The sequence below is a fragment of the Artemia franciscana genome, chromosome 15, assembly GCF_032884065.1.
Source record: "Artemia franciscana chromosome 15, ASM3288406v1, whole genome shotgun sequence".
In the NCBI taxonomy this organism is placed as follows: Eukaryota; Metazoa; Arthropoda; class Branchiopoda; order Anostraca; family Artemiidae; genus Artemia; species Artemia franciscana.
In genome coordinates this window covers 10,420,521-10,444,105 of record NC_088877.1, presented here as the reverse complement: position 1 = coordinate 10,444,105, position 23,585 = coordinate 10,420,521, and the positions used below count along the sequence as shown (strand labels likewise).

Here is a 23,585-nt window from a genome sequence, read left to right as displayed (position 1 = left end):
ATATATATATATATATATATATATATATATATACATATATATATATATATATATATATATATATATATATATATATATATATATATATATATATATACATATACATATATATATATATATATATATTAAAGAAAAATATAGAAATAAAAAAATATTTCATTATATATTAATATATATTTTATAGAACATTACAGTATATTACAATATATAGAGTATTATAATATATTATATTGTTATAATTATTATAATATAGAGTATTTATAATTATATATGAAGCCCCCAGTGTGAAATAGGTTAATCTACTGGTCGATTTTTTAGGCTTTACGACGTAGTCCATTGGATCATTCGTAGCTTTGTACTTTCGTAAAATATTAGTTAGAAACAATGATTATTACATAGAGATGAAAAAAATTGACCTCGGAGGACTGTTTTGAAGCCAATTTGACTAACTTTGTTCAAAAATAAATTTAAATGCATTCTTAGTAATTAAATACCTACATTTTGCTGTCGTTGTTTTTTTTTTGCTAGATTATTTTGTTAAACTTGCTTTAAAATTTTGACTTTGAAAATTTTATTTTAATCTAAAAGAAGTTCGTTCATCTTGAAATTTTTGTTTGCTTATAAAGTTGCAAAATTCACTTTGAAACTTGAAACCACAAAAAATGTGTATTATTTTTAAGGTAAAACCTACAAAAGATCAGTAGAATCTATAAACGTTTGATCGAGTCATCCAAGTAGATGGCGTTCATTCTTGCTAGTTTTTCAGCGCAGCTGTTTGAAAATATTAAGTATGATTTATTCTTAAATAATTTTTTTTTAGCTGCTGTAGTCTTTGCGGTTTTTTTTTTTTTTATTAAATCTGAAATATGTTTTAGCGGAAAAACTGGCTGTTATATGCTAAAAAAAAGAAAAGAGAAAAAAAATCTGATTCTTCATAATCAGATAAGCCATTGGAATTTATTTAAGGGAGAGGGGCAACATTTTGATAGAATGCTGAAACAGGTAAATTATATGGAAAATATAAGAGCAACCATGAAAATATCAGGTTCTGTGAAGGGAGGGGGGCCTCCCGTAATAGGACCCGGGAAACTTACTCAATATCTCGATAAGATATTTGCCTTTCATTTTCTAGTAGAAATTTAAGCTTCGAAATTTACAGCAGGCTACGTCATATGTGATAATAAAAACTATATTACTTAAATGTTGCCAAAATATAGCCTCAAAGTTTCAATATTTTCAATTTAGAAAATATCCTAATTTTTGTCTCCAAAAACATTTCCTCAATTTTTCAATAGAATATTTCAGTACAAACGTTTTTCAATATAAATTTTGCCATTAATTGTCGAGTGGAATTCAGAAGCACAGATAACAGATTTGACAACAGGGAACGTGGTGATAAAATCAAAACCATAAAATGCTGATATTTGTTCTTAAATACAATTTTTTAGCGTCTGGAGCACAGATAACAGATGTGACTACAGGGAATCTGTGGTAAAGTTAAAACCATAAAACGCTTGGATTTCTTCTTAAATAAAAAGCGTTAGCTGCCGTAGCACAGATAGCAGCTGTGACAACAGAAAATGTGGTGATAAGATCACAACCATACAGTGATGTTTTTCGTTCTTAAATATAATATACTTTAAAAACTACAACTGGATATGAGGGTGTTTTCCATTGAAAATTGAATTCCCGATTCCTTCTACTTTTTTAAGCTGCTGTTTTAAACTCAGTTTTAAAACGAAACAAAGATAACTTAGAAAAAGCAAAACAGATTTGAAGGGTTTTTTGGAACATTTCCAGTTCTTGCACATTCTCAATTTCTGGGTACTGAAACTGCTGTTTAGGAAAAGCCAAAAAAGATTAAGGTTTTTTTAGACATTTGGGGATACTTTCGATTCCCAACTTTTGGGCACTATTACACCACGGCCTAATCGTTAAATCGGGCAAATATACTTAAAGCATCAAGGACAGTGGAAATGAACATATATCCTAAAAAGGTAGGAGGAATTGGGAATTCAATTTTTAATGGAAAACACCCCCATATGCACTTATGGAGTTTTGGTAGTTGGGGTTGCCATAAATAAAAAGAAAAACATGGGTGAAAAATCTGCAATAAAACAAAGCTGAAAACGTAGGGTAGCAAAAAGCTTCAGAAGGTGTAGTCTGAATTAACTGTTTGAATTTTTATTGACGAAAAGCGTTGTTAAGTTTAAGTCATTAGTTTTGCTTTTTTTTTTTTTTTTTACGTTTCAATATGGCAACACCGACAGAGAATATGGTTCTGCCTTATAAACTTCATAATTTTAACTTTATAATTTAAACTTCATAAGGCCAATGGAAATGAATATATATCCTTAAAAAGTTGGAGGAATCGGGAATTCAGTTTTTAATGGAAAACACCCCCATATGTAGTTATGGAGTTTTGGTAGTTGGGGGTGCCATATGTAAAAAGAAAAGACATGGGTGAAAAATCTGCAATAGAACAAGCTGAAAACACAGGATAGCAAACATCTTAAGAAGGTATGGTTTGAATTAACTGTTTGAATTTTTATTGAGGAAAAGCATTGTTAAGTTTGACTCATTAATTTCGCTTTTAATTTTCACGGTTCAATCAGGCAACACCGACGGAGAATGTGGTAGTGCCCTATAAACTTAATAATTGTATCTTTATAGCATAAATTGCATAAGGCCAGTGGAAATGAATATATATCCTATAAAAGTAGGAGGAATCAGGAATTAAGTTTTTAATAGAAAACACCCCCATATGTAGTTATGGAGTTTTGGTAGTTGGGGGTGGCATATATAAAAAGAAAAAACATGGGCGAAAAATTTGCAATAAAACAAGCTGAAAAGATAGGGTAGCAAACAGCTTAAGAAGCTATAGTTGAACTAACTGTTTGATTTCTTATTGACGAAAAGCGTTGTTAAATTTAACTCATTAGTTTTGCTTTTTTATTTTCACGGTTCAATATGGCAACACCGACAGAGAATGTGTTACTGCCCTATAAACTTCATTATTTTAACTTTATAATTTTAACTTCATAAGGCCAGTGGAAATGAATATATATCCTAAAAAAGCTGGTGGAATCGAGAATTCAGTTTTTAATTGAAAACACCCCATATGTAACTATGGAGTTTTGGTAGCTGGGTTTGCGTATATAAAAAGAAAAAACGTTGGTGAAAAATCCGCAAAAGAACAAGCTGAAAACATAAGGTGGCAAAGAGCTTAAGAAGGTATAATTTGAATTAAATGTTTGAATTTTTATTGACGAAAGGCGTTGTTAAATTTAACTCAATAGTTTTGCTTTTTTGTTTTCACGGTTCTATATGGCAACAGCGACGGGGAATATGGTATTGCCCTAAAAACGTCATACTTTTGAAACGACCAAAAATAAAAAATTTTATCATGGTCTTTTGGTGTCAATAAACCAAAACCGAAGTGGTCCAGTAGGTAAAAACGCTTTTATTTTGATGTCATGTGTACTTTAAGAAATATAGTTTATTTCTGTGTATTTATGTAACAATTGTATATTTCTGTGCTTTTATCATCTCAGTCAAGACCACATCTACACTCTTCAAGCTAGTCCTCTTTATGTGTCTTTCTGCGTTCAACATCTTTGTACTAAAGTAAAAAACTAATTAACTAATTTATAAATCAAGTAATTAAATTATTATAAACTAGCTAATTGGTGAATTAACTAATTCATAAATTAATCTCTTATCTCCCTTATTTAGACTAAGCCTGAATAAAAGGGGGGGAGGCGGGGTGAGAGCAATTGGTATTTAGTTCCTCATGATTTTCATTAACATTTTTGGTCTACACCTTTGTTATTGGTGTTAAAGGGGGGGGGGGTATATTGCCTTTCCCATTGCAACAATATTTTTCTATGTAGCATAAGAGATAAGATTCACATGCCTATTGGCACAAAGGCTCAACAATGAAGGCGTGGCATCATGAGGCTCACAAGGAAATTTCTTGGGGGGGGGATACAAGCGCTTCCAGAATCTTTATAGTAATTTAACTGTCACTGCTGTCAGTGTCACTGTCACAATTTATGCTACTGATCAATAAACTTATCATTAAGTAGTTAATTAGAGAATTAACTATTAATTGTTTTGGCTTATTAATAATGAGGATTTATTGCTGACAATGCCACTATTTCATTCTCAACGAATTCAATAAATTTCAGAGAGGTCCCGACTGGAAGGTGATGTACGAATTGAGGAGATGAGTAACAAGTTAGAGTTGGCGCTCACTGCGAAACAAGAAACAGAAGCAAGACTCTCACAGGCCGAAAAGCGCATCCAGGAATTAGAAGCTGGTGGGGCCACAACCGGCTCAAGACTACCTATGGTTCCACCTCCGGCTATGTACACTTCTGGACCTCCTCCGCCACCTCTTCCTGGTATGGGTGGCCCACCACCACCTCCTCTACCTGGTAAGAAAATTTTAGTATTTCTAATTATGAGTTTTGAAAGTATATCTTTTAAATTATGGTGACTCGGCTTGTTTTATTTGAAAAATATTAAACGGAATGAATTCCGGGGTGAATAAAATAAACGTTTCTTTTCACGTAGGGGCTGAATGTCATGGAGTTTTGCTAAAAACTTGTTCAACTGTGGGAAAATCTCATTTTTTGTGATATTATTCGAATTAGTAGACTGAAAAAAAAGGAATTTTGTTAAAAAAAAGTTTATTTTTACTTAGCTTATTTTGCCTAAACGATAGTACATTAGCTCAAGTGAAAGCGTCAGGAATTCTTTATTTCATTTTTTTTATTTTTTTTAAAGAGCGATTTGATGGAGAGTTTTTTTTAATTTTATGTTGCCGAAAATCGGGCTGGCTTCCTTTTCGGATCAAAGTCGAAAATTTGTCTTAAATAGAATTTTCCTGTTGGTGCCCTGTAAAAGCATACCATTGACAGTTGTTTCTAGATTTTGCTGAAAGGGTTCTCCCTTTTGAGCAGCATAGCAAAACGGCTTAGAATTTTGCTTTACGTTAAATATGACTTCGACATTTACTTGGCAACGTTATTTCACCGTTCTCCCTTTGCAAAATATCCCCTCTTTTCTAAAAGTAAAGTTGTAGCTCATATAAATTGTGTACGGGGTAACTATTCGTGCAGTTGTAATACATTTGGATGCCCAGACTAACCGTATATCGCGTTGCGGATGAAGGCTGACATATTGCCAAAGATGATCGTTTTCGGCCAGCCGTCTAGGACTAAACAAAAAGCAGGTCGTCGCCAGTTAGGGTGGGAGGATATCGTAAAGAAAGATATAAAAGAAATGGCAACTTCCTGGGAGGGTATGAAAGAACAATGGTCCTTGTTTGTGTCGGTTTTAAAATATCTTACTTTTGTATAATTTGACTTGACTGATTAGACTTGCAAGCGAAGTAATCAAGAATGTATATCTTAGTATTTGAAGCATATTTTTGGCCATATAACAAACAATACTTTGTTTTAACATATTGTGACTCGTTCATTACGCATAATATTCTGCCGTTGCTTTCAGACTAACAATGTTCATTTGAAATAAATACAATTTGTTTCGTTGATAACTAGATTTTGGGAAAGGTTCAGATACATGTTTAATTTTTACTGTTTATTTCTATTTTATTTTATTTATCATATGCAAAAAAATGAACCTACAACTTTAATTACTATTAAAAATTATTTCTGCAGCACCAAGCTGCCTGAGGCCAATGCAGCTGCACAGCTGCACATGGCCCTCCTCCATCCGAATCTATTCAAGACTTCTCTCTTTGCACCCTCCTCAGAAGTCCCAATTTCCTTTACGACCTCCTCCCAACCCTTCGGAGACGACTGAAGTTTGACCCTAGATGTTATAGTTTGGCCCTCTTGTTATAGATCCATAAATAAAACACAAAGATTCATCAAATATGAATCTAAGATCTAAGCATCGTGAATTATGGGTTGTAAATAAGATGGTTTGTAACATATTTATGAACACGAAAATGATTTTCAGGATTTAGTTTCTAGAATATATCTGTTTTATTTTTGAGTAACCTTTCCCAAAATATCTGAATTAAGTTATTTAATTCCTCTTGCGTAAGACTAATAAATTCTGCTAGGAAGTGCTGATCAAACTTTTGAAAATTTCACCCCATTTTCCTTATTGGTCAAAATTAAAACATAAGGCGGGCCTAAATCAACCAATGAAATTCATTCTTAGCAAAAGCTTAGCTAAAGACATAACAAGAGAATTTTATATTTTTAGCGACGGGAAAACAACCCGACGGGTTAATCTGATCAAAATTTATGATAAAAAGAATCTTTACAGAAAACTTAAGTTACTTTTTTTCTTTGTACTCAGTGGTCTTTAGATAGGTAACGGCAAGATAATTTATTTCTCTTAAACTTACAATTTCTTCCGGAAATTTACATATGTTCCAATACTCCCCCACTTCCAATACTCATAGGCAGATTTTTCTTGCCTACTAAATAACCAATGGAAAGTAACAAAAACAGATTCTACTTGTTTCTCAAATTTTAGAATAATATTAAAGATATTTTCAAGTAAAAAACTACAAATATCATCAACACAACATAATTCACTAATCCATAAAGGCTTTACGTCCTGAAAAGGGGGAAGAATACGAATACTTGTAAAACACTAATGAGTATTAAGTAAAAAATTATAATAATTCAAGAAGAGACAGAGAGGGAAGGATAGGTATTGTGGAAAATGTTCGTTTCCCGACGGCTTTTGATAAGACAAACATCAAAAGACTGGTAGAATTGGAACCGATGACTATTGGGAGACAAGTTAAAAAGATACAAATTTTCATCTGAAACTTATATAAATTGTATAATATTCCCGCTCCCTCTCATGGAATATTTTTCAAGTCTATTAAATAGCAAATTGGAAGCGAAAAATGTATATTATACTTCCTGTGTCAAATCATAGAATAAGGAGAAAATATAAAAAAAAAATACAAGCAAATATAATTCACTGATACCCATACAAACTTTATTACCTTATGCCACGAATAATAACCAACACCAGCTCATAAACATTCAATGGTTATAATAAATAAATAAAAGAGAGCTAATAGAGAATTTTAGATCCATGGTGAGTTTATAATTGCAAAAAATAGTCAAAAGATTCTCTGATCGTTTTTTCAATTGATGACCATTAAAACACTAGGTGGAAATGTGCGCTGCTGGAAAACGGTTAGAGTTCGTGATGACGAACTGTAAGTAAGTGGCTCGGCTAAATAGTAATCGAAAATAAAATGACATTTTGATATAAATAGATACATTAAAAAGTCGACTTATGCTGATTTCAAATAAATACGATTTATTGTTACCCATCAAAAGTTATTAGCCTGAGAAAATTCAACTGATTCCTGAAAAAGGGGAAACACTTCTGAAAAATCAAGGATTTCTTATTGAAATTTCTTATTGAAATTTTCAATAATTTCTTATTGAAATTCGCAACATCAGATTCAGCGTATCAGAAAACTAGAATCTGATTCTGCATAGATTTCAAGCTTCCATCTGCAAAAATATGGAATTTTTTTTTTTGCTACAAGAAAGACCACGGATGCGTGTTTATTTATTTTTTTATTTTTTTGTTCTTCCCAGGGTTGATCGCATCAGACCAATGGTCCAAAAAGATCGAAGAGGGTTCATTTGAACAAAAATTAAAACCCTAGTACTCCTTTTAATTGATCCAAAAAATTGGAGGGTGTTTAATAATAATTTATTTTTAACTCATTGTAAATAGTAAGACAAAAATGGAGTAATGAATTACAAAAAGAAAGAGATAAAAATAAATAAATAAAAACAATCACCTAGAAAAAACACGGGATCTTACTAATTCCATTTAAATCAATAGGCTTCGATTTCAGTCACAAAATTGTTTTCCCATCGGCGTCAACAGAAATAGGTATAACTTGGTGCTTAGATAGACTCTTCGGAATGACATTTGGTTACAACTTTGATAATGATCAAAATGATGCGTAAAATTATCATTTCAGATGCGTAAAAATAGAAGTAAAATGGACAACCTACATAGACTCAATAATCAAACTAACCAAATTATTGCTAGCATCTTATCTAAATTCTACTAATTTATAACATTTATCAATCAACTTTAACGCGAGAAAAATTTAAACTCTTATAGCACACACGTAAAATTACCACACGTAATTTTTTTTTTAAATGAATACACAAACATAAATTGGGAATTGATCAATATCATTCTTATGTAACCGGGTTAAACAGAGTCTGGAGAATTAACTAGAGTTAGAGTAGCGTGCAGAAATAAAACTCAGCTGATTATAATTATATATATACTAAAATAAATAAATAGGAAGAATCCCCAGAAATAACCTGTACCTACTCGAGATACAATTAGCACAACATCAGGGTTAAAAGAAGAGCATATGTTTTATTTCTATAAGAATTATTGTTTTTTGGTTTTTATTTACTTCTAAAAGAATTTCAAAGAAATTTATATCTTGTGACATAAGTACAATCTAAACGGTCACAAATTAAATATAAAAACAGTTTCTTTTTTCAATTAAAAGTAAGGAGCTTCATTAAAACTTAAAAATAATAGAAACTATGACTTATATGAGGGGTATGCTACCTCCTTCATAATCAAAACGAGCGCTTAGTCTTAGGCTTAATCTAGAGATCGTCATATTGCATTTTCGACTGTTTAATAAAACCTTTATGTTGACGGTATTCAATGCCGAAAAGTATTGTAATTTAAACTATTTCAATCGGATTCTTAGCAGAATTTGCTCTGACCTTCAGCTCTTTAGTTGCTTAAACTAATCAAGTTAACCTTTCTTGAAGCAGATGCGTTTTTTTTTATTTTTTTTTAGCAGAGCGCATGTTATTTAATTTCAGGTGGAGCAATACCTGTTATGGGTGGACCACCTCCTCCTCCTTTACCTGGAATGGGTGGACCTCCCCCTCCTCCTATGCCTGGAGGTGCCCCACCACCGTTTGTACCTCCACCTCCACCTCCTGGGGGTCTAATGGGTCCTCCACCTCCACCAGGTGGTGCCTTCCCAGGACCTCCACCTCCTCCTGGTATAGGAGGACCGAGACCTCCAGTGCCTGGTTTTCCTGCTATTCGACCTGACATCCTTCCCTTTGGAATGAAGCCGAAGAGAAAATGGAGTATTGATGTCCCTCTCAAACGGACCAATTGGAAAACGGTAATTTTATTAATTTATTTTGTTTTTTCATTTTTATCTAGTCTTATGTATTTAATTTAATGAGTGTTTGGCTCACTTATGTCTATGTTACGACACTATTGAATATGAGTTTGTCGTTTTGATTGTCAGAGCCCTCTATTACAGTTAAGGATAGTGACTCACTTGTCTCCTGAGATCCAGATTTTCGCCCCAAGTCCCTTGCCTAATGATAATAAAGAAAAAGAACAACTTGCACTTTCAGTAGTGCTTCTGTTTACAACACTTGGTAAAACTTAACAACCCTACCCCCCTCTTCCCTCCGCAAACATATTAGCAGAAAGGTAGGTAAGTTGTGTGCTTTTTTAATACGCAGTACTGTACGATTGCAAGCAAAATTGAGCCATGGCTTCTCCCGGGAGCAGATGAAGAATTAATCTTTGGAGTGAAACGTTGATTAAAATTTCGGTCTTTTATCTGTGTTTTCGCCCTTCCGCCCTGTAATTAGTGCAACTTTGACCTTCTGGGGAGACGGTACCTGCCCCTAAAACCACCCCCTGGATCCACCCCTGGCATCTTCTACAACTCCTTAATAACAGTCAAATACCCGAAATACATTTTTCAGATGTGGACGAAAAATACTCTCTGGATAATAAAAATAGGTAAAATATGTCTTTTGGGGGATGGGGATGGAGTGGCTTGGGCTCAATGGTTCCAATTTGGTTGAGTTGGAACAATGCTAATTAGTACAACATTGAATATAGTAGTTGAAGGTTTTAACGACAACTGTAACAGACAATTGACGGTAGGAAAAAAAACGGCTTGCTTCTTTTTTTCCTTTTTTTTTTATAATAAAAGCATAATATTTCCCAAATATTTTATTGATGAAATTTTAGGTTAAGGCCTTTTGTTGATTTGGGAAAGTAGCTAAAATAGGCAAATGAAACTTTCAGTGATAGATCCAGAGACATAACAGTCCCCCGGGACGGTATTTTGAAGTGCCATTCTCCAGTCCCCCCTCCAAATGCAGTGACCCTTGATGGTCTTTTTCATATAAAAAAAACAAGTTTTTTTTAACTAAAAGTAAGGAGCGACATTAAAACTTAAAACGAATAGAAATTACTTCGTATATGAAAGGGACTGCTTCCTCATCAGCGTCCCGCTCTTTACGCTAAAATTTGACTCTTTCTCTCAATTCTTCTTTTTAAAACAGTTAAACAGTAAAAAACTTTAGCGTACAGAGCGGGGTGCTGATGAGGAAGCAGCCCCTTTCATATACGAAGTAATTTCTGTTCGTTTTAAGTTTTAATGTCGCTCCTTACTTTCAGTTAAAAAAAACTTGTTTTTTTTTATTTCTGAACGTTTTTGAATCAATGCATGTTTTGATTTTGGCTCTCCGCAGAGGAATAATTAAAACGAAATTTGCATATTTTTTTTTGCTAAATGGCTTTCTCATAATTTTGATCGAATGATTTTGAGAAAAAAAAGAGCGGGGGAGGAAGCCTAGTTGCCCTCCGATTTTTTGGTTAATTAAAAAGGCAACTAGAACTTTAATTTTTTACGAGTCTTTTTATTAGTAAAAGATTTACGTAACTTATAAATTAGCTTACGTAAAGAACTTTTGTATTCTCATGTTTTTGTTACATAAATATGAAGGGGTTCGCCCCCTCGTCAGTACCTCGCTCTTTACACTAAAGCTTAAATTGTTTCCCAATTCATGAAGAATGACCCCTGAATCACAAAAGCCGTAGAATAAATAGTTGAAATTACTAAAAATACTTTAGCGTAAAGAGCGCGTTTATCAGGAAGAGGTGAGCCCCTCATATGGGTAATAATTTCTGTTTGTTTTAAGTTTTAATGCTGCTCCTTACTGCCAGCTGAAAAAACTTTTGCATATTTTTTTTTTTTTTTAAATTATGCTGGTAAATCCTGCGCTCCCTTCATGGAAATTTTCCTCCCCCATGACAAATTCTCAATGGAAAGTTCCCCCAGCATATCTCCCTCTTCTTAACCCCTCCCCCAACCAAGAAAATCCTCCTGAAAACGCCTGTACACTTCCCAATAATCATTACTATATGTAGGCACTGGTCAAAGTTTGTAACTTGTTGCCCCTCCCACGGGGACTGTGGGGGAGTAAGTCGTCCCCAAAGATATAGTTATAAGGTTTTTCGACTACGCTGAATAAAATGGCTATCTCAGAATTTTGATTCGTTGACTTTGGGAAAATAATTAGCATGGGAGGGGGCCTAGATGCCCTCCAATTTTTTGGTCACTTAAAAAGGGCACTATAACTTTTCATTTCTGTTAGAATGAGCCCTCTCGCAACATTCTAGGACAACTGGGTCGATACGATCACCCCTGGAAAAAAACAAAAAAAAAACAACAAAAACAAACAAACAAATAAATACGCATCCGTGATCTTCCTTCTGGCAAAAAAAAATACAAAATTCCACACTTTTGTAGAAACTTCTACAGTAGGGTTCTCTGATACGCTGAATCTGATGGTGTGATTTTCGCAGGCGCGTAACTTTTGATGGGTAAGACTAAACTTGATGAAACGTATATATATATATATATATATATATATATATATATATATATATATATATATATATATATATATATATATATATATATATATATATATATATATATATATATATATATATATATATATATATATAAAATCAGCATTAAAATGCGATTCTTTTGATGTAGCTATTTGTATCAAAATTCCATTTTTTAGAATTTTAATTACTATTGAGCCGGGTCGCTCCTTACTACAGTTCGTTATCATGAACTGTTTGATTGTGTTATACACATGAAACCATGTAAAATATTTCTTCTGCTCAAATGTCTTTGTTTAGTCCTTACCTTTGTTTAGTCCTGATTTGTGAGGTTATAGATACCTATAAATTTATTTCCTAAATTACGGAATAAAACCCTTGACTTAAAGTTTTACTGAAATATCAGGAATAAAACTTACAAAAATTAAAGCCGATAAAAAAGAGATTGGAAAACTCAAAATAAGTTATAATGATTTTTGTCAGAACGTCACGCATACTTGACCTGACTTTATTGAATAAAAAAAACACAGAAATAAGAAGAAAACTCCAGGGTTGTAATACAACCTTCTTAATGCTAACTGGTAGAGACAGTAGCTTGACGACATCTTTCCAGGGGAATATTTGTGTCAAACTCAACTACTGTCCAAGATAGCAAGAAACCCCTAACTTGAATTTAGCCCTTTTTTATGATGTACGAGTCTTTTGCATCTTGGAGTTTCTCTTTGAGCTTGTATGTGAGCTTGTTAATTAATGAGCTTGGATAGTTTTTATGTCCGACGTACTAGAGATTATATATTCCTTGCAAGTGTATCTTATCCTGTAAATTACTATACAAAACTGTGTTGAAGTCTAGAAATTTTTGAATTAAGTTCTTGGAGGTCGAAAGTCTCCCTTTAAGAAATAAGAATTCCCTGCAGGAGACATGTGTTAAACATTTCCCCAAATTAATTGTCTCTTTGTTTAGCTCAAAGCAGTTCGTAAGAATTGTCCTATACTAAATTTCCTTGGGTGACATACCACTTGTTTCTCGTTAGCGGTAATGCATTACTTAAATTGATTGCAATAAAGTTCTAATGTTACGGCATAAGAAATTTGGAATGTTAATCTAAAAAATGGTTTCTAAAAAAATGACTTATAATGAACAGAAATGAAAATGATTAATCAAGTTTTATTTAAAACGAATTTATATTGTTATAAACTAATGATTGCAGGGGTGTAATTTTCTATCAGTCAGGGAGGCAACTGCCCCCCCTCTTGCAGCTGAAATTTAATTTCTTCAAAAATCTTGTCGAAGCTAAGATAAGCCTGCATAATTCAAGCATCCACAGAAACAGGTCTGTTTTCACTGTCAATTTTGCTTGGTTTTGTAAACTTGGCTCCAATTTTGCCCTTCCCCCAGGATTCTGACGAAATTACTGCCACTGAATAAATGGAACCTTAAATGAACAGAAATTAAAATATATAATGAAACTTAAAGCGAACACAAATTACCGCAAGTAAGCATGGGCTGCCACCCCTCTGAAATCCCGAAAAGACTTGGGTGTTATTTGTCCTTAGTAGAAAAAGTATATATTTTAAACACCAGGTTGTTTGCCATAACGAAAAAGAGAGTCATGTGCCTTCCTTGCATTATTTTGTCCCATCGATTGTGGAATGAGTGGCTATAAAACTGTTGGAGGTGGCTCATTCAATTGGAAATTAAAAATCCGAATGTCCTTATTAAAGGCCAAAGGACTCTAAACATATTGTAATTGGGAGAAGGACTGCAAAAATATTTTTCAATATCTCTATTATTTAGAGATATGTTTTATTCTAGCGTTGACTAGTAAAGGGTGAAGTGGTCATAATATATTATTTATTATTGTTTTTTTTTCTGAGGCACCTCGTATGGGAGAAGTCGTCGTGGAAACTTTGGAAGGGGCTCATTGAGTTGGAAATTGAAAGTTCTAGGGCTAAAGTTTTTTAGTACTTCTAAAAAAGCTTCTTATTGTTCTCATTAAATCATCCTGGTGTTACAAGAGTCCTTCTTAAAGAATTGGGATAAAATTCAAACTTTAGCGCAAAGAACGAGTAGTTGAGGAGGGGGCAATCCCCTTCATACACGCAATAATTTCTGTTCGTCTTAAGTTTTAATGTTACTGCTTACTTTTAGATGAAAAAACTTGTTTTTTTTTTAAATTTAATTTCTGATCGTTTTGAAATAATGCCAGGAAATCTGGCCTTACATCCACGGAGAAATCCCCCTCCGGCGGATATATCCTCTAGACAGTTCAATCCTGGTGAAAATTTACCACGGACAAATACCCTTAACAACTCCATGGGTAAAATTGAGACGGAAAAGAGAAAGCAAGTTATTTACAAATAATTTTGTATAGGAATTCTGGCGAATTTCCTCAGTGTATAATTTTCCCTAACAAGTTCATCCCCTGGAAACTTCCCTCCCCATAGAAAATTCCCCCGTGGAAAAACACCCAGCGAAAATCCCCCCCCCACCCGAAAATGTATACATACTTCGCAATAACAAATACTATGTGTAAAAAATGGGCAAATTTTATGACTTAAAGACGTTTCCCCTGAGGGCTTTGTAGGTTCATGTTATATCCAAAGGCATAGTTATTGGGTCTTTCAACTATGATGAACAAAATGGTTATTTCAAAATTTTGATCGGACAACTTTGGGATTAAGGGATGGGGGAGGGGGCTAGGTTGCCCTCCAATCTCTTTGGTCTCTTTTAAAGGGCACTAGGACTTGTAATTTTCGTTTGAGCCCTCAAACAATATTCTAGGACCACTGGATAGATGCGATCACCCCTGGGATAAAAACAACAAATAAACACGTATCCGTGATCTTTCTTCTGGCGAAAAATACAAAATTCCAAATTTTTGCAGATAGGAGCTTGAAACGACTACAGTAGGGTTTTCTGATACGCTGAAGCTGATGTGTGATTCCATTAAGATTCTAATACTTTTAGGGGATGTTTCCTCCTTTTTTTGAAAATCAGGCAAATTTTCTTAGGCTCGTATCCTTAATCGATAAGACTAAACCTAATGAAACTTATATACTTAATATCAGCATAATAAGCCGATTCTTTTGATACGTCTATTGGTATCGAAATTTCGTTTTTTAGAATTTCAGTTACTATTGAGCCGGGTGCTCCTTACTTACAGTTCGTAACGAGCTGTTTGATATTATGACCTCAATTATTACTAAGGTTAAGGGTATGAAAGTGAAAATTTCAGGGAATTGCAAGGGGAAAGTTAAACTGAATCAAAACACAATCTGTGCATGTAGCTTGTCAAAAGAGCATATCTTAGGAATGACTTAGGGTATTAAGTTGGAACTTTCTGGGAATGATCAGAGGGATGACCAATTGACCAAAAAAGAGGTAATGTGTGCATTCTACCAGTGTTGCTGCTACTGCCACTACTATTACCGCAACTGCTACTTTTATTGGGGCTACTGCTAAGACTAGGGATATTAACGTTAACATTTCAGGAAATTTGGATGGGGGAATTTGAACGAAATTAAAAAAAAACTATGTGCATACTCGCAATATATTAGGATCGGCCAAGAGTACTAAGTTGAAACGTCTAGGGCATGCAGAGAGGGATGTTCAACTGACCAAAAGGCAATTTGTACATACTACTGCTACTACTAGTACTACTGCTACTGCTATTAATACCACCGCTATACCACTGCTACTCCCATTACTACTTCTTTGACTACTATTACCACCAAGGCTAAGGGTATGAAGGTGAAAACTTCAGGGAATATTGACGGGGAACTTCATCTGAATCAAAAGGCACTTTGTGTTTGCAGGATGTCAGAAGGTCGTATCAGCAATATCTTAGGAACGGCTTTGAGTATGACGTGGAAACTTGCGGTTCTTGTCGTGGGGGATGTTGAACTAACCAAAAGGTAATATTTGCAGTCTACTACTACTCATTCTACTGCTATTATTACTACTACCACTACTAATGCTGCTAGTACCATTACTGCTGCTAATACTACCAGTAGCCTCCTACTTAAGCTAAGAGTATTAAGGTGAAAATTTCAGGTAATCTTGAGATGATGTTGAACTAAATCAAAACACACTTTTCGCATGTAGGTTGTCAAACAATGTGTCAGCTATGGTTTAGTTACTGATTATGGTATTAAATTGAAACTTGCAGTGTTTATATAAGTCATAGAATCTTAACGAAAATCACACCTTCAGATTCAGCGTATTAGAGGACCCTAATGTAGAAGTTTCAAGCTCCTATCTACAAAATGTGGAATTTGTATTTTTTTTTTCCTGAAGACAGATCACGGATGCGTGTTTATTTGTTTGTTTGTTTCTTTTTTCCCCTAGAGGTGATCGTATCGACCCAGTGGTCCTAGAATGTCGTGAGAAGGCTCATTATAACGGAAATTAAAAGTTCTTGTGCCCTTTTTAAGTGACCAAAAAATTGGAGGGCACTTTGGCCTCCTCCCACGCACATTTTCCCTCAAAGTAATCGGATTAAAATTTTGAGATAGCCATTCACTTCAGATTAGTCGAAAACCTAATAACTATGTCTTTGGGGACGACTTGTTTCCCCACAGTCCCCGGGGGAGGGGCTCCAAGCTGCAAATTTTGACCCTTGTTTGCATATAGTAATGGTTATTATGAAGTGTACAGTCATTTTCAGGTGGACTTTTTCGTGTTGGATGGGGTTGGTTAGGCGGGGGGGGGGGGAAGCGGTTACGTGGGAGGATGTTTCCATGGAGGAATTTATCATGAGGGAAGAGAATGTCCATGAAGGCGGTGCAGGATTTTCTAGCATTATTTAAAAAAAACAATGAGAAAGTAAATAATTTTTTTTTTCAACTGGAATTAATGAGCAGCATTGAAACTTAAAACGAACATAAAATATTACGTGTATAAGAGGGTTGGTCTCCCCCACAATACCTTGCTCTTTACGCTAAAGTATTTTTAGTAATTTTAACTATTTATTCTACGGCCTTTGTGATTCAGGGGTCATTCTTAAAGATTTGGGACAAAATTCAAGCTTTAGTGTTAAGAACGAGGTATTGACGAGGGGGCGAACCCCCTCATATACGTAACAAAAATACGCAAATATAGAAGTTCGTTACTTAAAGTTAATTCGTAAGGTACGTATGTGTATGACTAACAAAAACGTTCTTTAAAAAAAATAAAAAAATCTAGTTGCTTTTTTAAGTAACCGAAAATTAGAGGGCAGCTAGGCCTCCTCCCCCACCCCTTTTTTTTTATCAAATCGTCCGATCAAAACTATGAGAAAGCCATTTAGAGAAAAAAAAAATGCAAATTTCATTTTAATTATTCATCTGCGGTGAGCCAAAATCAAAACCTGCATTAATTCAAAAATGTTCAGAAATTAAATAAAATAAGAGGTAAGAGGCGACATTAAAACTTAAAACGAACAGAAATTATTCCGTATATGAAAGGGGTTGTCCCCTCCTCAACGCTTCGCTCTTTACGCTAAAGTTTTTTTTATTGTTTTAAAGATTAGAGTTGTGACAAAGAGTCAAACTTTAGCGTAAAGACCAAGGTGCTGAGGAGGGGACAACCTCTTTCATATACGGAATAATTTCTGTTCGTTTTAAGTTTTAATTTTGCTCTTTACTTGAAGTTAAAAAAACTCGTTTTTTTTTCTATATATATATATATATATATATATATATATATATATATATATATATATATATATATATATATATATATATATATATATAGAACGCCCTTAATAGAGAAGCCATTTTATATACAACCACTGAATTAGTTTTACTTTGGAAAGTTTATTTTTCATATTAAAAATTATGTAATGGTATGGTGTTAAGAATGGTAATTTTGTAGCTCCCAGCTATATGGACGATTAGCTCTTACGACACCAAAGTAATACTCAGAGAAAAAACTGCTCCATCAAATAAAGAAAGACCAGTAACCTTAAAATTGTACCTAAAAGCGCGGGAGCCAAAAGGTAAAGAAGAACCATTTGTCTGTAAAAATAAAGAAGTTGGATTAATTTAAAAGGTTGTTGGCCTAAAAATGTGTACTCTTGAAATTTTAGACCCCCCTCCCCGTTAAATGTTGGCTTTTTGCACCTTACCTCATATTCATCCTTTTTATAGATGGTGGTAATCGTTTTTACAGAAAATTATTCTTCTTTACCCTCTGCCCCCCGTATTTGTAGGTACAGTTTTAATATTACCCCTCGACTGCTTTTGATAAATTTATGAGTATTTTGTCTCCCATCTATGATCAGTGTTGCCCATTAAAAACTGCAACTAAGAAGAAAAACCAACCGCGGAAGCCATGGATTACGGAAGAGATACTGGAAATGATGAAGAAGAGAGACCAATTATTCTCAGATTATCTCAATTGTAAGAGTGATGGCAGTTGGGAAGAGTACAGAAAGGCAAGAAATAGGGTAAATTCTACACGACGAGCTGCAATGAGGGAGTATTTCGGAGAGAAATTAAAATCGCAGAAAGGAGACATTAGAGGGACCTGGCTGACTATTAAAAGCGTTCTCGGCAACGATAAGGATTCAGCATCAACTGAACAGTTAGCCATAGGTGAAAGAACTGTGAGAGGGAGGCAAGAAGTTAGTGAAGAGTTGTATAAGTTTTTTACCAAAATAGGATCGCAAATAAACCAAGAGGCAAAAGATCAAAGCGGACAGCTAGATACTGAGGAGTTTGACGATAACCGCGGTCTTCATCACTCATTTTACTTTACTGAATGTACTATGGATGACATTACCCAAGCAGTGAAATCGATCAAATCTAATGCAACTGGTGTTGAGGGCCTAAACATTAAAGCATTTAAAGCAGTTGTTGCGTATCTCTTACCTGTGATATTATATCTAGTCAATTTATCTGTTCAAAAAGGTGTGTTTCCTGACGAACTAAAGCGGGCAAAAGTTATACCCCTCCATAAAGGAGGCGATAAAAGAGATATTTCCAACTGGAGACCAATATCTATTCTACCGCTCTTCTCAAAAATTTATGAAAAAGTAGTGTATAAGAAAATATACGAGTACATGAATTCGCTTGGGTTTTTGTCAGATTCGCAGTTTGGTTTTAGAAAAGGTCATTCTACAGTGCATGCCGTTCATCACCTTTTAGATTGTGTAAATAGTGCGTTAGAAAATAATTTGATCCCTCTAACTATTTTTATTGATTTGAAGAAGGCGTTTGACACTGTGGATTTTGAAGTTCTACTGAAAAGACTGCGAAACCTTGGAATTAAAGATACAGCATTAAGTTGGTTTCGGTCTTATCTGTGTGGAAGATCAATGAAGGTGGTGATGAGTGATATATCTAGCGCAGCTATTCCTATAAATTGTGGTGTTCCCCAAGGATCAGTCCTTGGCCCATTACTCTTCTTGGTATATGTGGATACTCTTCGATTTTACCTAAATGATTCAGTTTTAACCTCTTTCGCCGATGATACAGCTATCACAGTGTTTGCCCGGACTTCAAAAGAAGTTGTGCAAAAAGCGAACCACGTCCTTAGTCGGCTTCATGTTTTTACAGCTCTAAGCTCCCATGCAGTAAATCCAAGAAAAACGAATTTTATGGTGTTTAGTAGAACTGGTGTACCTGAACTTCTTGAAAATGTGCTTTATAACGGTGTTAGCATAACACAGGTGTTTTTTGTAAATATCTCGGATTTTATATTGATTGTAATTTGTCTTGGAAGAAGCATGGTGAAATAGTGTCGGCAAAAGCAGCTAGAGGATTGGGAGTGATGAGGAGACTGAAAAAAGTGTTCCCGGTAGCAGTTGTCAAATTGTTATACAGTGCTATTGTGCACCCTTACATCACGTACGGTTGTTCTGTTTGGGCAAGCAATTTCGTGATGAATTACAAGCGAACTCAAATAATACAAAACAAAGCACTGCGTCTGATAGGAGAATTTCAAAACTATCAGAATAGTGCGGAGTGTTTTAGAAGGAATGATATTTTGAACACAGGCGAGCTACGTGATTACCAGCTAGCGATTTTTGTTTTTCAAAGTGTAAATAAGGTAAGCCCTGAGTACTTTTATGATTTTTTTAAAACTAACTCGTTTTATCACCCTTATTTTACCTGGAATTCGGAGGATTTGACTCACGAGAGAAGAAATACAACGAGAGCAGGATTTGTTCTCAGGAACATAGGTGTCCTTCCAGAATCGGTCAGAGTGGCAGTAAGTCTGGCATCATTCAAGAGAATGGTTAAATTCCATTTTTTAAAAAGGAGAGAAGTGTGATAAGAGGAAAGGGTATTTATTTATTTAGTATTTAATATTAATTATTTTGTTTTTTTACCCCCCCCCCCCCAAGGATTTTTTTTCTTTCTTCAAAATCATTTGAAGAAATGATTTAGCAGATTCATGGTGGTTAGAATTGCGGCCACAGTCAGGACTCTTTTGTCTTAAGAGTGGCCGTTAATGGTTATTCTTTGTTTATTTTATATGTTTTGGATGAAAATAAAAAATATCCATCTATCTATCTATCTAGGAGCTAATCATTCATATAGCTGAGAGTTACCGTATTACCATTCCTACCTCCATGCCATCACGTGATTGTTGCTATCAAAAAGAAATATTCAGAAGCAAATCTAATGCAGTGTTTGTATTGAATAATGGGTTTTCTACTGAAAAAAAAATGAATTTAATCTATGAATCTTGCGTGTCTGTAGCTGTATCTAAGATTTATGGCCCTCTGATGGACACTTTCAACAGCAATTGTTGAATGCTTTACATTATATAATACGTTGAATACGATACATTGGATACAATGCTCTAATTTTTTAATTTTTATTACTTTTGATTTTTAATTTTTGTTCGGGCCCTTCAGAGAGGCTTGTCAAGCTGACTGGTTCCAACCTCCGATTTATATACTCAAGCACGCCTCTGCTGGATGATTTAAACTCATTTCTCCTTTTTTTCTCTTCCAATTTTGAGCTCGTATTTAATTCTAAAGTCATATCAATCTTAAACGTTTTTGTGTTGTATTTTTTAGTAAAAATTCGTCTCTGCCATTATTATTCAACTGTAATTCTTTTCGATTTCTTTTAATCTCGTTGTGACATTTGTTTCATTCTTTGGATTTATTACAAAATTTTCCTTAATTAGAAAGCATTTCTTGATTCAATTCAGAGCACGTTTTGGTAATATATCATTCTAACTTTTAATTCTCGTATTAGTTTCTTAAAGTTCAAGCTTAACTTATTTTTTTCATTTGAGAGATTTTGCCAGATAAGTACTATAGGAATTTTGAAATGAAATATAGCAATATTTGGTTACTTGTACAGGAATGTCTAATTGCCTTCTGTTTCGAAAAGTTCAATAAATTATTGATAATAATTTGAGGAAAAGCTTTTAACTCGAGTCCTAAGATTGAAGGTGTGTGAACAGAGTTATCGTGCCGATAATATTTAAATTATTACTATCATGTAATAAATTAGTATAAAAAATTGAGGAAACGTTTTAAACTTGAGTCCGAAGATTGAAGATGGCTTAGGTGCCGCGCCTATACTATTGATTGTATTGTACATTATTGCTATTATGAATTATAATTACTTTATCAGTGACTATATTATCATTATGATATAGTAGATTATTCATATTATTCGGAAATTTTTTAAATCGATTCCGAAGATTGAAGCTGTATGAGGAAAGTTGCTGCAGCGATATTATTTATTGTATTATACATTATTATATGAATTGCGATTAAATTGAATAATAAATTATTATTATTATGATATAATAAGTTATTTATAGTAAATCGAGGAAGTTTTTTTTTGTTTTTTTATTATTATTATTAAAAAGTGCAAAGATGGTTTTTTTTAAGATCGTCTACCTCTTACTATGGGTTTTGTTGTGACGTGCAGTTGACTATAGCTTTTCCTTGCACTGAAGACGACGGAGCGGAGGTCGCTGAAAATTTATTTATTTAAAAAGCGCCTTTAACGGCTGAAAACCGTTCGTCAGTTTTGCTTCAGTCCAGTCTGTCATTATGTTGTCTAGCCAATGTGGTCTTGTAGCGTATATACGTAATATATCGTAAATGGATAATAGGTGGACCTATTTCAGCCAGGTGATTTGAAAATTATGTGATTTTTTTGAAGTTACAGTGTAATAACTGTTAGTTCAAAAATGATGGTGAATTAAAATCAAGTGGTTGTGGGTATCAAGCCATGGCTAAGTGTAGAAAAAGCCAAGACAGATAGTCCGATTGAGTTAGAGGCAAATCTGGCATAAGGCCTTATTAAAATCAAGTAGTTGTGGGCATCAAGCCAAGCTAATTGTAGAAAAAGCCAAGACAGATAGTCCGATTGAGTGATAGGCAAATCTGGCATAAGGCCTTATTAAAATCAAGTAGTTGTGGGCATCAAACCATGGCTAAGTGTAGAAAAAGCCAAGACAGATAGTCCGATTGAGTGATAGCCAAATCTGGCATAATGCCTTATTAAAATCAAGTAGTTGTGGGCATCAAACCATGGCTAAGTGTAGAAAAAGCCAAGAAAGATAGTCCGATTGAGTTAGAGGCAAATCTGGCATTAACCTCCTTATTAGGATTGTATAAAAACGATGGTAGTTCATTTGTTAATAGATAAGACTATCTATTATCCGTCCATGCGCCATTCCTAGGGCAGAAGAACTAAGGTAGACAGTCATAGAACTAAGATAGTCATAGAACGTATAGTTTTCCAAGTGTTTGGTTAAATGGCACGGGTAAACGGCGGGATTCAGTCTGACTCTCTTATTGGACCAATACTTGTTTGTTAGCTTTTAGAAAGGCACGCCCGCCTAGACTCTCCGGCAGGTTGATCAAGAATTTAAAATTGACATAGATTGCCTTGAATGAGAGGTAAATAAGGCTCGCCTACCTGTGGTCTACCTAAGGGATCGAGTAGTCTGAAGTTCTCCACTTCAAACGGCGTTTCAAGCGTGAGTGTCTGGAAAAGGAAGGTTTCCGACAATGGAATGTGTTTATTGATAGATTATTGAATCATTGACACATTCATTTCTCTGTTTTTTTTTTTTTTATAGTTTTCTTCAAAAGATCAGTTTTGTTTTCTTTACACATTCCCTCCCCCCTTTTTTTGAGTAGCGAGAAGGCCTTGGCGGAAATTTTGCAAAAACATCTGCCTTTTCGTTGCTTTTTTCACTCGCTAAAAATCACCCTCATTTTGGTCTCTTAATTTTTTTTTTTTTTTGAATGGAAATTTTTTACTATAAAGTGTCTCAACGTATTATCCCGTGTCTTTAGGGCTGAAATGTCCCTGCTAGGCGGGCTTGCGGTGTGAAAATTATTACTGCTAGCTTAGCTTGCAGTGTCAAAATCTTAACAAGATTGCAAGTCGAGTTTTCGTTTTTTTTTTTTTAGTTTTTTTAAGATTTCAGTTGAAATCTGATTTTCTGTAGATTCAAATTTATTTTGCTAATCGGCTTTTTTTTTACTTATTTCACAGAAGATACCTAACTAGTTCAGGGGAAAAGTTTTATTTTTATTTCAGTTCTGTTGTTTATTTGAAATACTTTTATGTGGCCAGTAAAAAAAAAAAAAACAATTCTTTTTGTTAAAGCAGAAGTGATTTAGCCTGTTTTTGTCATCTTTGCAAGAATAAACTGGAACATTTTACTTTCGATTAACATATGCAATATAGTTTTATATTGCAATCGAAATGGGGAGAAAGACAATAAAAAAATATTATCATAAATTCAACGTTTGTGTGACTGCTATACGAGAAATAATATCGTACGTGTTTTGACTTTTATGCATTCTGTTACTGGACTTTGGAGTCACGTATCAACATAAAAGGCTTCCACAACATTTTTTTTT

The 23,585-nt window shown here is 34.1% G+C and overlaps 1 protein-coding gene across 1 annotated transcript in view; it reads left to right on the top strand.

Annotated features, from left to right (window-relative positions):
• LOC136036637 (protein diaphanous-like) overlaps nt 1-23,585 on the top strand; it is a 170,197-nt gene that overhangs the window by 45,766 nt on the left and 100,846 nt on the right. The window contains exons 9-10 of the mRNA XM_065718937.1: nt 4,191-4,439; nt 8,889-9,202. Coding sequence (XP_065575009.1) covers nt 4,191-4,439; nt 8,889-9,202 — 563 coding nt within the window. The remainder of the gene's footprint in view (nt 1-4,190; nt 4,440-8,888; nt 9,203-23,585) is intronic.